This window comes from Salmo salar, chromosome ssa02 (genome assembly GCF_905237065.1).
Source record: "Salmo salar chromosome ssa02, Ssal_v3.1, whole genome shotgun sequence".
Classification (NCBI taxonomy): Eukaryota; Metazoa; Chordata; class Actinopteri; order Salmoniformes; family Salmonidae; genus Salmo; species Salmo salar.
The window spans coordinates 87,331,639-87,346,294 of record NC_059443.1 but is presented as its reverse complement, the minus strand read 5'-3'; the positions used below and the strand labels follow the sequence as shown (position 1 = coordinate 87,346,294).

General features: G+C 41.3%; 1 protein-coding gene across 1 annotated transcript; it reads right to left on the bottom strand.

Moving 5' to 3' along the window:
• Positions 1-4,981: 4,981 nt before the first annotated feature.
• Positions 4,982-13,927, bottom strand: LOC106600476 (zinc finger protein 2). Its single transcript, XM_045711869.1, has 2 exons — positions 13,355-13,927; positions 4,982-6,029 (listed from the first exon to the last, which is right to left on the bottom strand). The coding sequence occupies exons 1-2, from the start codon at positions 13,680-13,682 to the stop codon at positions 5,317-5,319; spliced, it is 1,041 nt and encodes a 346-aa protein (XP_045567825.1). The 5' UTR covers positions 13,683-13,927; the 3' UTR covers positions 4,982-5,316.
• Between the last annotated feature and the right edge of the window lie 729 nt (positions 13,928-14,656).

Genomic DNA, 14,656 nt, shown 5'->3' with positions numbered 1-14,656 from the left:
AAACTAAGTCTAATCAAAATCAATTGCGTACGACAATAGTTCCTCAAAGTATTTTCGTAAAATATTTCCACTCGGCATGAAAGGTAAAAATGTAATGCTCTGATCCAGTGGAAATGTCATAAAATACCTGATTACTTCTTATGCTTTGCACAAATAGCCGACAGCTGTGTCTGTCCCAAACTCACTGGTGCGGGAAACTCTGACGGCCCAGAATATTTTATACAATGTTGCAAGATTGTTATCACAAGTTTCAGAGGACCCAGTTGATAGTTGATACAATGTTTCAAGTTTGTTGTAGACAGGCCATGTGCAGCAAATGTGAATTATAGGATATTTATTTTTATCAGGATATTTTCTACCTGTAGGCTGCAAAGTTATTATTTGTTGGCTTTATGTAGACTATTTTTACATAGTTGGCAATAAAAGTTACTTTTAGATTTGTATAATTTCCATTTAGATTTAGATAGAATGTAGATTAATCACAGACAATGATTTTGAGATACTATTATAAATTAAATGAAACTGTTCCAGTAAAATGTACATATGAAAATCGTAACTGGCACGCAGGTTGGTAGAAACGGTAAGATAACTTGGCACTCCAAATGGAAAAAGTTGCCGACCGCTGGTGTAGCACATTACTGGAAACTTTAGGAGCATAACGGCAGAATTTTTCTCCTTCTGGTTAGGTTATAATGATCTCTGGCTCCCGAGTCATTTGTGTGTCTTAATTATTTAATCAAACAGCATGCTTAAAGCATCAGACCAGTTCAGTACATATAGTTGATTTTATTAAAACACATGGGGTGTGTCTATATATGGAAAAATACACATTATAACATTTCAACCAATCGTTTGGTAGAAAGAACAGACGACTCTTGGTTGACCAAGATTTATTTTAGGTGGGGACACTAGAACATGATTTTGGGGCAACGCAGAGTGGCTTCGGTAGAAGTCTCTGAATGTCCTTGAGTGACCCAGCCAGAACCCAGACTTGAGCCCGATCTACCATCTCTGGAGAGACCTGAAAATAGCTGTGCAAGTGATGGTCCCCATCCAACTTGACAGAGCTAGAGAGGATCTGCAGAGAAGGATGGGAGAAACTCCCCAAATGCAGGTGTGCCATTTAAACTAGCTAATTGAAAGGGGGGAAAAAATTATTTTATCAATTTTAGAATGAGGCTTTAACGTAACAAAATGTGGAAAAAGTCAAGGGGTCTGAATACTTTCAGAATGCACTGTATACAGTAACACCTCCCCCATAAGCATTCCTGTCTTTTCTGTAGATGTTATATACCAGTTTGCTACTGCTGTATCAAAGGAATTATCTCAGTGAGTTTCAGAGATGAACAGTACAGTGCATTCCAAATTCAATAGGCGGGCAAGTAAACAAAAACGTTTTCAAAGAAAAACTATTCCAGAAAATGTCAAAGCGTATATAATGCCCGTCCAAGAGACTTTCGACCAATCGCGTTCACATTGTCATGCTGTGACACGCAGTTCCTAAACTAATTCTCACTAAATCCCTTTTTAAAGTCAGGGTATGAGTTGAGAAACATGCCTATTTTCCTTGAAAGTACGTAATGTCATGATTGCAAAGCTATACGATATTACAGAGAACAAGTTAATTATCTCACATCTCTGAAAATATTTGTAATGTTGTGCTTCTTGTTCACGGATGGTAATTCATGGTTATGTTTTTTTCTTTAAGCTGTTAATACAAATCGAAAGGAATTTTCTATATCCTCATTTCTTAAAGTATTTCTGGTGATAGCAAGTGATAGTGATACACAAGCTAGGTCTATTTGAAACATTGCCATCCCATGGCAGCATTTACCAGCCACCAGGTTCAGAAGCTTTAAAACCACATAAAAACTTTTTAAAACACAATTCTATTTTTGCCCAAAGTTAAGATATAAATTATTCAAACTGAACATAATTCATGCTGGTTATTATTTTAGGCTATTTTAGTTTTGGAGTCAAAGATAGTTTTGGAATAGTTTTCATTTTTCAAACAGGTTTGTTATTTTATTTCAGTTGACTAAATAGTTTCCCCTAATTACATTTTCTATAATAAGCATGGAGGTTTCCCCTATCAACCAGTCATAGGTACTGGTGACAAAGCGCCTCGTACCCTAGCTGGGAATGGGACAGATGGAACCCTTCTGTGGTAACAGACAGGGGAGATTTGTAATCAAATCTAATTCCCAGAAATGGGGTTCATATGAACCACAGAGACTGTGTGTGGGATAATAACATGGCCGTGTCCAACCCTGCTTGTTCCCTCGACTCCGCTACCAACCACCAATCTCCAACAGGGCCCTTAACCTGTATCACTAGACACCTCATAGTGAGCTACAGGTAGGAATCAGCAATGAATCCCAATAATGAGACACCTCTGGGGAGGGGTGTCAGCAACATTTAAAAAATATATATATAGTGTTTTATGACAAACCGTTTTTTACAAATCCGTCAAGATACCAACTTTGACTTTTTTTACCTTTATTTTACTAGGCAAGTCAGTTAAGAACAAATTCTTATTTTCAATGACGGCCTAGGAACAATGGGTTAACTTCCTTGTTCAGGGGCAGAACGACAGATTTCTACCTTGTCAGCTCGGGGATTTGAACTTGCAACCTTTCGGTTACTAGTCCAATGCTCTAACCACTGCCGCCCCACTTTACCGTGAAATGCTTTACTTACAAGCCCTTAACCTACAGTGCAGTTCAAGAAGAAAACATTTACCTAGTAGACTAAAATAAAAAGTAATAATAAAAAGTAACACAATGAGAATAACAATAATGAGGCTATATACAGGGGGCACCGGTACCGAGTCAGTGTGCAGGGGTACAGGCTAGTTGAGGTAATCTGTACATGAAGGTGGGGGCGTAGTGACTATGCATAGGGATCAAACAAGCAGCGAGTAGCAGCAGTGCACAAAAGGGGGGGGTTCAATGTTAATTGTCCGGTGGTGATTTTATGAATTGTTCAGCAGTCTTATGGCTTGGGGGTAGAAGCTGTTGAGGAGGTTTTTGGCCCTAGACTTGGCGCTCCGGTACTGCTTGCCGTGCGGTAGCAGAGAAAACAGTCTATGACTTGGGTGACTGGAGTCTTTGACAATTGTGTGCTTTCCTCTGACACCGCCTATTATATAGGTCCTGGATGGCAGGAAGCTTGGCCCCAGTGATGTACTGGGCCATTCACACTACCCTCTGTAGCGCCTTACAGTCAGATGCCGAGCAGTTGCCATACCAGGCTGTGATGCAACCGGTCAGGATGCTCTCGATGGTGCAGCTGTATTACCTTTTGAGGATCTGGGGACCCATGCCAAATCTTTTCAGTTTCCTGAGGGGGAAAAGGTTTTGTTGTGCCCTCTTCATGACTGTCTTGGTATATACCCACGTGGGTGATTAAAATATGAACTGAGGTCCACACTCCAGTCCAGTTGATGGTGGTAATGCACCTTAAAGTTGGTTGCCAACCGCCATATAAAGTCCAAAGAAGAAAAAGAATCCTGAAGGAAGGAGAAATGACTAGAAATGAATTTGGTTTACCGTTTGGGGCGTCGCAACTGGTTACCTATTTAGATGTGATATGAAAGTACAGCAATTTATGTTTCTAGAAACGTATCGCAATTGAGAATCGATTCACATTTAGATGGAATATTTGGCTATTTTGTCTGCCAGAGACAGTCTACCTCTGAAAATAACATACAGTCCTTGGACCTTGAGGAGTAACGGGGGCAGCAATCAGCAGTAGAAACAATAACAAAGCGTACTCCCTGCGCGTTTCGGTAAAATAAAGAGGGATGGGGCTGGAGAAATGTAACCATCCATGATATCAACATTATAATATTAACCATGTTTTGAGGATATACAGTGTTTATATATTGGACAAACATTGGAGTAAAGAAAAGCTTATATTTTGGGTTCTGATGGGGTACGACAGTTGAACTAAGCTCATTAGGCATTTATAAGGGATTTCTTAAAGAAACAATTGGTACATATCATTAATGTATAAGTCCCAAAATGGATGTAACAACTGCTGATTGCCCCTTTAAGAGAACATCTTGGGCTAATCTAATAGGAGATATTGAGGACTACAGTATTTCAGGCATTGTCATTGGATGCATTTGATCAATTGTTAATGTTTTGTTGATGGTCCACTCTTGATGTTCTACACGTTACAGTGTAGCTTCAGCCATTCCTACAGAACAACATTAAAGTGTAGAACCCCTTTACTGCATATTGGTTCAACGACTGCAGAGGTACTTACTGGTGTTAATCAGATCTCCAACCTCCTCTTCTTCCTGCAATGTGACAGTCACCTCCCCCTCCTCCTCTTTCACTCCAAAAACTGCTTCCTCCTCTTTCTCTACCTTCTCTTCTTTTACTGTAACATCCTCCTCCTCTTTCACTCTGAAAGCGTCTTCCTCTTCTTTCAGTGAAACGTCTTTCTCTTCTTCTTTCACTGTAACAGCCTCACCCTCTACTTGTTTTTGTATTGTAACAGCCTTTTCTTCCTCATCCTCTTTCACAAGAGTTTCTTTCTCCGTCCAGCAGACCTCTTCTTCATCTTCTTTAGCAGGAGGAGAGTAGCTTAGTGAACTCATGGTCGGAGATGTTAGCTAGCTAGCATTTGCGACTAGCCTAGTTCTAAGCTAACTTAGCAAACCAGTTAGCTGACAAACAACATGGAGTGCTGCAGAGATGGTTGTCCCTCTGGAAGGTTCTCCCATCTCCACAGAGGAACTCTAGAGCTGTCAGAGTGACCATCGGGTTCTTGGTCCCTTCCCTGACGAAGGCCCTTCTCCCCTGATTGTGAAGTTTGGCCGTGTGGCCAGCTCTAGGAAGAGTCTTCCAAACTTCTTTCATTAAAGAATGATGGTGGCCACTGTGTTCTTGGGGACCAATGCTGCAGACATTTTTTGGTACCATTCCCCAGATCTATGCCTCGACACAATCCAGTCTCGGAGCTCTAAGGACAATTTCTTCGACCTCATTGCTTGGTGTTTGCTCTGACATGCATTGTCAACTGTGGGACCTTATGTAGACAGGTGTAATCATACACAATATGATTTCATGTGGCATAAACAAAAACACAAATTCTCAGTCAAAAATATGAGTCAGAATACAGCCTTTCTATTCTCTCATTTGATTTCAGGTTCTCTGAATGTCCTTCCACACGGAGAGAGAGCAGTGGTAGGACTTTTATCGTGTGTGTCCTCTTATGCTCCTTCAGGCTCCCTAACCAGGTAAACCCCTTTCCAGACTGGGAGCATTGGAAAGGATTTTCTCCTCTCTATCCTCTCATGAGCTTTTAGGTCCGCCATTCGTGAAAATCTATTTTTACACTGGGAGCAGGCTTTTCTCCTGTGTGTATCCTCTTATGAGCTTTCAGGTGCCCTGTCTGAGTAAAACTCTTTCCACACTGGGAACATTGGAAAGGCTTTTCTCCTGTGTGTATCCTCTTATGAGCTTTCAGGTGCCCTATCTGAGTAAAACTCTTTCCACACTGGGAACATTGGAAAGGCTTTTCTCCTGTGTGTATCCTCTCATGAGCTTGTAGGTCCCATAACTGAATAAAACCCATTCCACAGTGGAAACAGTGATAAGGCTTTTCTCCTGTGTGTATTCTCTCATGCCTTTTCAGGTTAGCTAACACGGCAAAACTCTTTCCACACTGGGAACATTGGTAAGGCTTTTCTCCTTTGTGTATTCTCTCATGCTCTTTTAATTGCCCTATCTTAGTAAAACTCTTTTCACACTGGGAACATTGGAAAGGCTTTTCTCCTGTGTGTATTCTCTTGTGCCTCTTCAGGTTAGCTAACACAGCAAAACTCTTTCCACACTGGGCGCATTGGAAAGGCTTTTCTCCAGTGTGTGTCCTCTCATGCAGTTTTAGGTTCCCTAACCAGCGAAAACTCTTTTCACAGTGGGAGCAGTGGTGATGTCTCACTGGTTTGGGCGTCTCTGTGTCTGGTTCCCCTGAAGGACTCTTCCTGCTGTCAGAGTGAGAGTCTGGTTTCTCTCCTGCCAAAGACAAACAGAGTATCTCTTAAACAGAGACCTGAATGAAACCTCCACATGATAAAACTGTCTTCCTATGAGGTTTAATCTAGACTAGATCCCTCAATAAAAGAGCAGAACTGATCATCACAGAGTGGCTGTAGTGCTTTGTAGGCTAGGTAAATCCATTTGAATTCAATCAATATTTGACAGCATCCCTTTTGATTAAAAAAAAGCTTTCCTTACGTTTGCCTATGGAAGAAGTGATTAGTGACTTTTTGTAACTGAATGTAAAAACATTCATGAGATATACAGTACCAGTCAAAAGTTGGGACACACCTACTCATTCCAGGGGTTTTCTTTATTTTTACTATTTTCTACATTGTAGAATAATAGTGAAGACATCAAAACCATGAAATAACACATATGGAATCATGTAACCAAAAAAGTGGTAAACAAATCAAAATATATTTTAGATTCTTCAAAGTAGCCACCCTTTGCCTTTGACAGCTTTGCACACTCTTGGCATTCTCTCAACCAGCTTCACCTGGAATGCTTTTCCAACAGTCTTGAAGGAGTTCCCACATATGCTGAGCAATTGTTGGCTGCTTTTCCTTCACTCTGCGGTCCAACTCATCTCAATTGGGTTGAGATCGGGTGATTGTGGAGGCCAGGTCATCTGATGCAGCGTGCTGGGTCATTGTCCTGTTGAAAAACAAATGATAGTCCCACTAAGCGCAAACCAGATGGGATGGCGTATCGCTTCAGAAGGCTGTAGCAGCCAGACAGGTGTGTGCCTTTCCAAATCATGTCCAATCAATTTAAATTTACCACAGGTGGACTCCAATCAAGTTGTAGAAACATCTCAACGATGATCAATGGAAACTGGATGCACCTGAGCTCAATTTCAAGTCTCATAGCAAAGGGTCTGAACACTTATGGAAACAAGGTATTTCTGTTTTTTGTTATTAATAAATGTGACTTTTTTCTAAAAACCTATTTTCGCTTTGTCATTAAGGGTATTGTGATGTCATTATGGGGTATTGTGTGCAGATTGATGAGGATTTTTATTTATTTAATCCATAGTAGAATAAGGCTGTAACATAATAAAATGCGGAAAGACTGTTTAGTGACATAAATAAGGGGTTGAAGACATGCACATTTTTTTTAAAATATTTGTTATTTTATCTCTCAGATACAGGACAGACACTTCAGAACAAACTTCCTTTAGCTGTTCTGGGGGAAACAATGTTACTATGGTTACTGTTGTTCCATGTTATCCAATGTGTTACTATGGTTACTGTTGTTCCATGTTGTGAATGTTATCCAATGTGTTACTATGGTTACTGTTGTTCCATGTTGTGAATGTTATCCAATGTATTACTATGGTTACTGTTGTTCCATGTTCTAAATGTTATCCAATGTGTTACTATGGTTACTGTTGTTCAATGTTGTGAATGTTATCCAATATGTTACTGTGGGTTATAGCAGTATGGACAAATCATTGTTTGACATAAATTAACTTTTGAATATTTTTTGTTGATTCTTCCATTGGTCTTACAATTCAAAATCAGAAAGTCAAAATTATCCTTGGTATAACCTTAAAACAGTACTATACTGGGGAAGCCCTTCATGTTGGAGGGTGTTTCTACAGTACTATACCGGGGAAGCCCTTCATGTCGGAGGGTATTTCTACAGTACTATACTGGGGAAGCCCTTCATGTTGGAGGGTGTTTCTACAGTACTATACCGGGGAAGCCCTTCATGTTGGAGGGTGTTTTGTCTTTGACACTTCAGCAACTGGTTCCAGTGTGTAAGTACAAGGCGACTGGTTCCAGTGTGTCAGTACGAGACAACTGGTTCCAGTGTGTCAGTACAAGGCGACTGGTTCCAGTGTGTCAGTACAAGGCAACTGGTTCCAGTGTGTCAGTACAAGACAACTGGTTCCAGTGTGTCAGTACAAGACGACTGGTTCCAGTGTGTCAGTACAAGACAACTGGTTCCAGTGTGTCAGTACAATACAACTGGTTCCAGTGTGTTAGTACAAGGCCTGGAGATGGTTGCATGGAAGTTCATTTTTATAATGTGGAACTGGAATCTGATCTCATTCTGTTGTCGTTGGAGTGAGGCCTAGCCTAGCGGTGAAGGGGGTCTCATTCATATTGGGAAATGGGTGCGCGCTCCCTCAACATGATCAGGACAGAGAAACCAGACACGCGCTCCCTCAACATTATCAGGACAGAGAAACCAGACACGCGCTCCCTCAACATGATCAGGACAGAGAAACCAGACACACGCTCCCTCAACATGATCAGGACAGAGAAACCAGACACACGCTCCCTCAACATGATCAGGACAGAGAAACCAGACATGCTCATTGCTCACATGGAGAACTCCAAACAAAAAGACAATGAAAAAAATGGACAAATCTTGTAAATGATGGTTCTGAAATAAACCAAAACTGGTTTCTCACAAGTGTAGCAGGTTTTGAACAGACAACATTTCCACTCCGAGAATGACAACGATAAATGACTGTAATTAATACATTAACAGAAATGAATGTAACCAAATGACAGGAAGTAATGGTACATTTACTACTGGTGACATTTGTTCATTCAAACACAGCTATTTTTTTTTCTTCATATCACTCCAGTGTTAATTGTTGAACTGTAATTACCTCTGTAATTACCCATTTATTGCCTTCCCTCCTTACTTAATTTACACATGCCGGCGATGATAGAATTAGCTATTGTGTTATTGACTGTACGTTTGTTTATCACACGTGTAACTCTGTTGTTTTTGTCGCACTGCTTTGCTTTATCTTGGCCAGGTCGCAGTTGTAAATGAGAACTTGTTCTCAACTGGCCACCTGGTTAAATAAAGGTGAAATAAATAAATAAACCCTGATTCCATCCCAAATAGGCATAAGCCTACAAGCTTGTGATTTGAAACCAAACACAGCTAAAAAAAAAATGAATTAAGAAGCTAATGATCCCTGATTCCTCTGTGGCAACATCATGCTTTCTGGTGAAGTATTTTATTTATTTTTGTATAGACAGGAGTAATTATATCATTTGGGTACATTTATTTACATTTATTTACCTGTTGGACCCACCACTATGTCATTTCTCTCCTGTTCTATTAGACCCACCACTATGTCATTTCTCTCCTGTTCTATTAGATCCACCACTATGTCATTTCTCTCCTGTTCTATTAGACCCACCACTATGTCATTTCTCTCCTGTTCTATTAGACCCACCACTATGTCATTTCTCTCCTGTTCTATTAGACCCACCACTATGTCATTTCTCTCCTGTTCTATTGGACTCACCACTATGTCATTTCTCTCCTGTTCTATTAGACCCACCACTATGTCATTTCTCTCCTGTTCTATTAGACCCACCACTATGTCATTTCTCTCCTGTTCTATTAGACCCACCACTATGTCATTTCTCTCCTGTTCTATTAGACCCACCACTATGTCATTTCTCTCCTGTTCTATTGGACCCACCACTATGTCATTTCTCTCCTGTTCTATTGGCTTTCATTTCAACATTATTTCGTTGTCCAGAAGCCAAAAGCACAATCCTAGTTGTTGCAGCTTTAGACTCCCCCTCTTTCTAAGTTTCTAAAAGAGATTTTCATCTGTCAGATATGAACCTCTACCAGGTGGACTGTATAGAACGGTGTGTTCATCTCTGTCAGATATGAACCTCTACCAGGTGGACTATATAGAACGGTGTGTTCATCTCTGTCAGATATGAACCTCTACCAGGTGGACTATATAGAACGGTGTGTTCATCTCTGTCAGATATGAACCTCTACCAGGTGGACTGTATAGAACAGTGAGTTCATCTCTGTCAGATATGAACCTCTACCAGGTGGACTGTATAGAACGGTGTGTTCATCTCTGTCAGATATGAACCTCTACCAGGTGGACTATATAGAACGGTGTGTTCATCTCTGTCAGATATGAACCTCTACCAGGTGGACTGTATAGAACGGTGTGTTCATCTCTGTCAGATATGAACCTCTACCAGGTGGACTGTTTAGAATGGTGAGTTCAAGTAAAACACTAAAGGAGTTGTCTCCAGATTGCTATGCATATTCAAGCTAGTAGCTTAGCATCTCTCTCGATTGAATTCAGGCGGTTGACGTCAACAACCCTCATAGAATATAAACAATAGATTACAATAATAACATGAATCCACCAATCCAAAGACAGGGTAGGTGGGAGTGAGACAACCCACAGCGCAGCTTTGTGGACAACGACTCCCCTTGTTAGGACGGAGAGACATCTTGTCAGTATATCCATAATCTTTGGTGTAGCCAACCCAACTCTCACATGGCTCTATTGGAGGACACGGTGTGTAGTAAAACATCACTACATTAAAATCACTACATGCCGTGCCCCTCAGTCTGCGGTCAGCAGATAGACCCTTCTCAAATATATATGTTAAGTCACTTTTAGGAAACGGAACGGAGAAAACAAGGGGTAGCTTGTGTCTTGTTTTGTACGCTTTGTACAAAATAATAAAACACAGAGCTACAGGATGTTTCTTAACATAACTCTTTATTAACTAGCTACAACTACATGTTAGCCTATCTCCAACCACGATCAACTGGCCATGACCTAACCGTCTGGGTGGTCTTAACCAATCACTGCACAGTAGGATATGGCGGTAAAATGCATCCAATTATAATTCAGTATGTATTCACATATGAATATTACATCCCCCTTCTTTTAAACAAAATACAAATGTTTTACATATTCTAAGCTTTTCTTTTGGATACATGCTCTGTAGTTTGAACTCAAGGTAAGTAACCATTTATATTGCATACTACACCAACTGAATCAACAGACTCTGAAACAATGATCCAACATACTGTTACTTTTCAAACAAGGGATTCTCAGCAACTCAGCTTTCACTGTAGAAATGACATCTTAACATTTCAAACAAATACAATACCAAAGCATGTCAAGTCAACTTTCAATAACAAGTTTACAGTCTGGAACTCTTTTAGGGCAGCGATCCGCCTACACCCTTTGACATTTCACAGGTCGAGGACAGCTCTGGGCTTGACCTCTCTTCCTGACCTTGTGCGATATGATGTTGAGCATGCTTCTGTGTCAGTCAACAGCTCTGGTGGTGTTGCAGGTAAGTGTGGTGTATGTTGTGCTGTGTGTGTGTTTAGTCCATCACATTCTCTTTCAGGGGAACAGTTCATCTCATCAGTGTGTTGTTCTTTTGTGTTCAGTAAGTGACGACGATTGCGGCGGTACACTGCTCCTTCTGCTGTGCGGACGTGATATGAACGTTCAGTGTCAGCTGGCTGGATGACGACTGCTGGTTTCCAGAGGCCATGCTCCTGGATTCTAACTGACTCTCCGTCGATCAGTGGTGGCAGTGGTCTAGCTGACCTGTCGTAGTATCGCTTTTGTTGTTGTTGTCTCTGTGCACGTTTTCCATGCATTTCCTTGTAGCTGACAACCTCTGGTTGGTGCTGGGAAGGGTTGAGCGAAGTTTGCGGCTCATCAACAGCTGGGCTGGTGATTTGAAGTTGTCAACTGGAGTGTTGCGGTATTCAAGGAGACTGAGGTAGGGGTCTCTCTTGTCTGCTTTTGCTTTGTCCATGAGTGATTTAGCAATCTGCACAGATTTTTCAGCAAGGCCATTACTTTGAGGGTAATGTGGGCTTGTGGTGACATGTGTGAATTCCCATGCTTTTGTGAAGGATTCAAACTCATTTGATTTGTAACAGGGCCCATTGTCAGATATTAAAGTCTCTACAATGCCATGCCTGGCAAAGGCTGCTTTCAGCTTGTGTATCACAGCTGCAGATGTGGTGCTGTGAAGCTTGTCGAGTTCGAAGTATCTGCTGTAGTAGTCCACTGTTACGATGTAGTCCTCATTGTTCCAGGTGAACACATTGGTTGCCATGACCTGCCAGGGTTGGTCTGGGATACAGTGAGGTAACATTGGCTCTTTGGTGTTTGAGGGGCGTCTTTCAAGACAGATGGTGCATCTACCAACAATGTCCTCTATTTGTTTGCACATTCCAGGCCAAAACAAAATGTCCCGTGCTCTCTGTTTGCACTTTTCCATGCCCATGTGTCCAGCATGGATCTTTGTCAAAATCTCTTCTCTGAGACTGGTAGGAATAATGATTTTCTCTGCTTTGAAAATGATTCCGTTGATCTGTGATAGTTCATCACGATGGTTCCAGAATTCTGAGACGCTCTGAGGGCGTTTTCTCCTCTCCTCAGGCCATCCATCCTGTATGACTTCCCTCAGCTGTGTGAGTTGTGAGTCCTTGTCTGTTTCTGCTTGGATCTCCTTCAGTTTCGTGTCACTAACTGGTAAGTTGCTGTACACAGTGTGCACTTGCATGTCCATGCCCTCACTGAGGCTGCTGTCCTTGTAGGTAAGAAACTTCCTGGAGAGTGTGTCTGCGACAGGGATGTCTTTGCCTGGACGGTGAGTGATTGTGAAGTCGTATTTTTGTAGTTGAAGGATCATTCTCTGTAGCCTTGGCGGGGCTGCAGCTAGTGGTTTCCTCATGATTGACTCAAGGGGCTTGTGGTCGGATTCCACAATGACTTGTCGTCCATATACGTACTGATGGAAACGTTTACATCCGAACAGAATGGCATAGAGCTCCTTTTCGATTTGGGCGTAGTTGATTTCACAGTCTGTGAGAGATTTGGAAGCGTAGCCGATGGGCTTTCCTTCTTGCAGTAGCACTGCACCTAGTCCATACTTCGACGCGTCCACTTGGAGTCTGAGCTCTTTGTTGGGGTCGTAGTAGGCAAGGATTGGTCCTGGTTCTCTCGTGATCAAGTCTTTCACATTCTGGAAAGCAATGTCGTGTTGCTTGTCCCAAAGAAACTCACTGGACTGCTTTAGCAGTTGACGCAGGGGTGCATTAGCATTGGAGAGGCTGGGTGCGAACTTGGCTAAGTAGTTGACCATGCCAAGCACTGTTTCCAGCTCTGCACGGTTCTTTGGTGGCTCCATTTCTTTTATGGCTGAGAACTACAGGATGTTTCTTATCATAACTCTTTATTAACTAGCTACAACTGCATGTTCGCCTATCTCCAACCACGATCAACTGCCCATGACCTAACCGTCTGGGTGGTCTTAACCAATCACTGCACAGTAGGATACGGCGGTAAAATGCATGCAATTATAATTCAGTATGTATTCACATATGAATATTACAGCTTGTTCTCTACATCGTCTGATTCTAGACATATCAGTCATCATCCCAGGGCCCTCCGTTGAAGAGGTATTGACGAGCCAACTCCGAATATCCAAAGTTAAAAACAAATTGAATGTGGTACTTACTGGTGTTACTCAGATCTCCTATCTCCTCCTCTTCATCTTTCAATGTGACAGTAATCTCTCCTTCCTTCTTCACTCCAAAAACTACATCCTCCTCTTTCACAGTAACATCCTCCTCCTCTTTCACTCTGAACGCGTCTTCCTCTTCTTTCACTGAAACGTCTTTCTCTTCTTCTTTCACTGTAACATCCTCACCATCTACTTCTTGTTTTACTGTAACATCCTCCTCTTCCTTCTCCTCTTTCACGACAATGTTCAGCCCCAGAGCTTCTTTCTCCGTCCAGTAGACCTCCTCTTCTTTTACATGAGGGGAGTAGTTTAGGGAGCTCATGTTCGGGGATGTTAGCTAGCTAGCTATCATTAGCGACTAGGCTAGTGCTAACTTAACCAGCCAGCTACTATAGCTGACTAATACAAAATAACGTAATATTAAATGAAATAGGTTAACAAGTAGATACGACAGAAGCGTGTCTTAAACATAGTAGCTAATATACACCGAAAGCGTCTAAATAGCTTGAATCTTTCGGCTATGTTGGCTAGCAAGCTACCGAGGTGGTTGACGAGCTGTTTATGAAGAACCGTCCACTAGATTATACGTCACGCTGGCAGCATCGCCTGAAAGACGCACATCGCCGTCTGCTGACTGGAGGGAAACGCAGTTGAGGATCAGATTTTATTTTCAGACAAAGATTATTTTACATGGATTTAATTAAATAATACTATTATATTGAGACATACAAAGACCTGAATGTGTTGATTGATTAGTGCGAATTTAAAATGTTTACTACAGCAAGTTAAGACAGTTTCATTAAGTCAAACCAAATCTAAATAAGTAGCCAGCTACTGTAGGTCAATACTGCTCCTACATGGTGTAACAATACATCATGTAGATGTATATAATGAACAGACTAGGTCTATACTGCTCCTACATGGTGTAACAATACATCATGTAGATGTATATAATGAACAGACTAGGTCTATACTGCTCCTACATGGTGTAACAATACTTCACGTAGATGTATATAATGAACAGACTAGGTCTATACTGCTCCTACATGGTGTAACAATACATCACGTAGATGTATATAATGAACAGACTAGGTCTATACTGCTCCTACATGGTGTAGCAATACATCATGTAGATGTATATAATGAACAGACTAGGTCTATACTGCTCCTACATGGTGTAACAATACATCATGTAGATGTATATAATGAACAGACTAGGTCTATACTGCTCCTACATGGTGTAGCAATACATCATGTAGATGTATATAATGAACAGACTAGGTCTATACTGCTCCT

Bases quoted from the DNA above. Each gene is read 5' to 3' on its own strand.
- LOC106600476 (XM_045711869.1), bottom strand. From the start codon at position 13,682: ATGAGCTCCCTAAACTACTCCCCTCATGTAAAAGAAGAGGAGGTCTAC. The intron at 6,030-13,354 runs GTAAGTACCACA...TGTCTTTGGCAG, and splicing joins AGGAGATCTGAGTAACACCA to GAGAGAAACCAGACTCTCAC.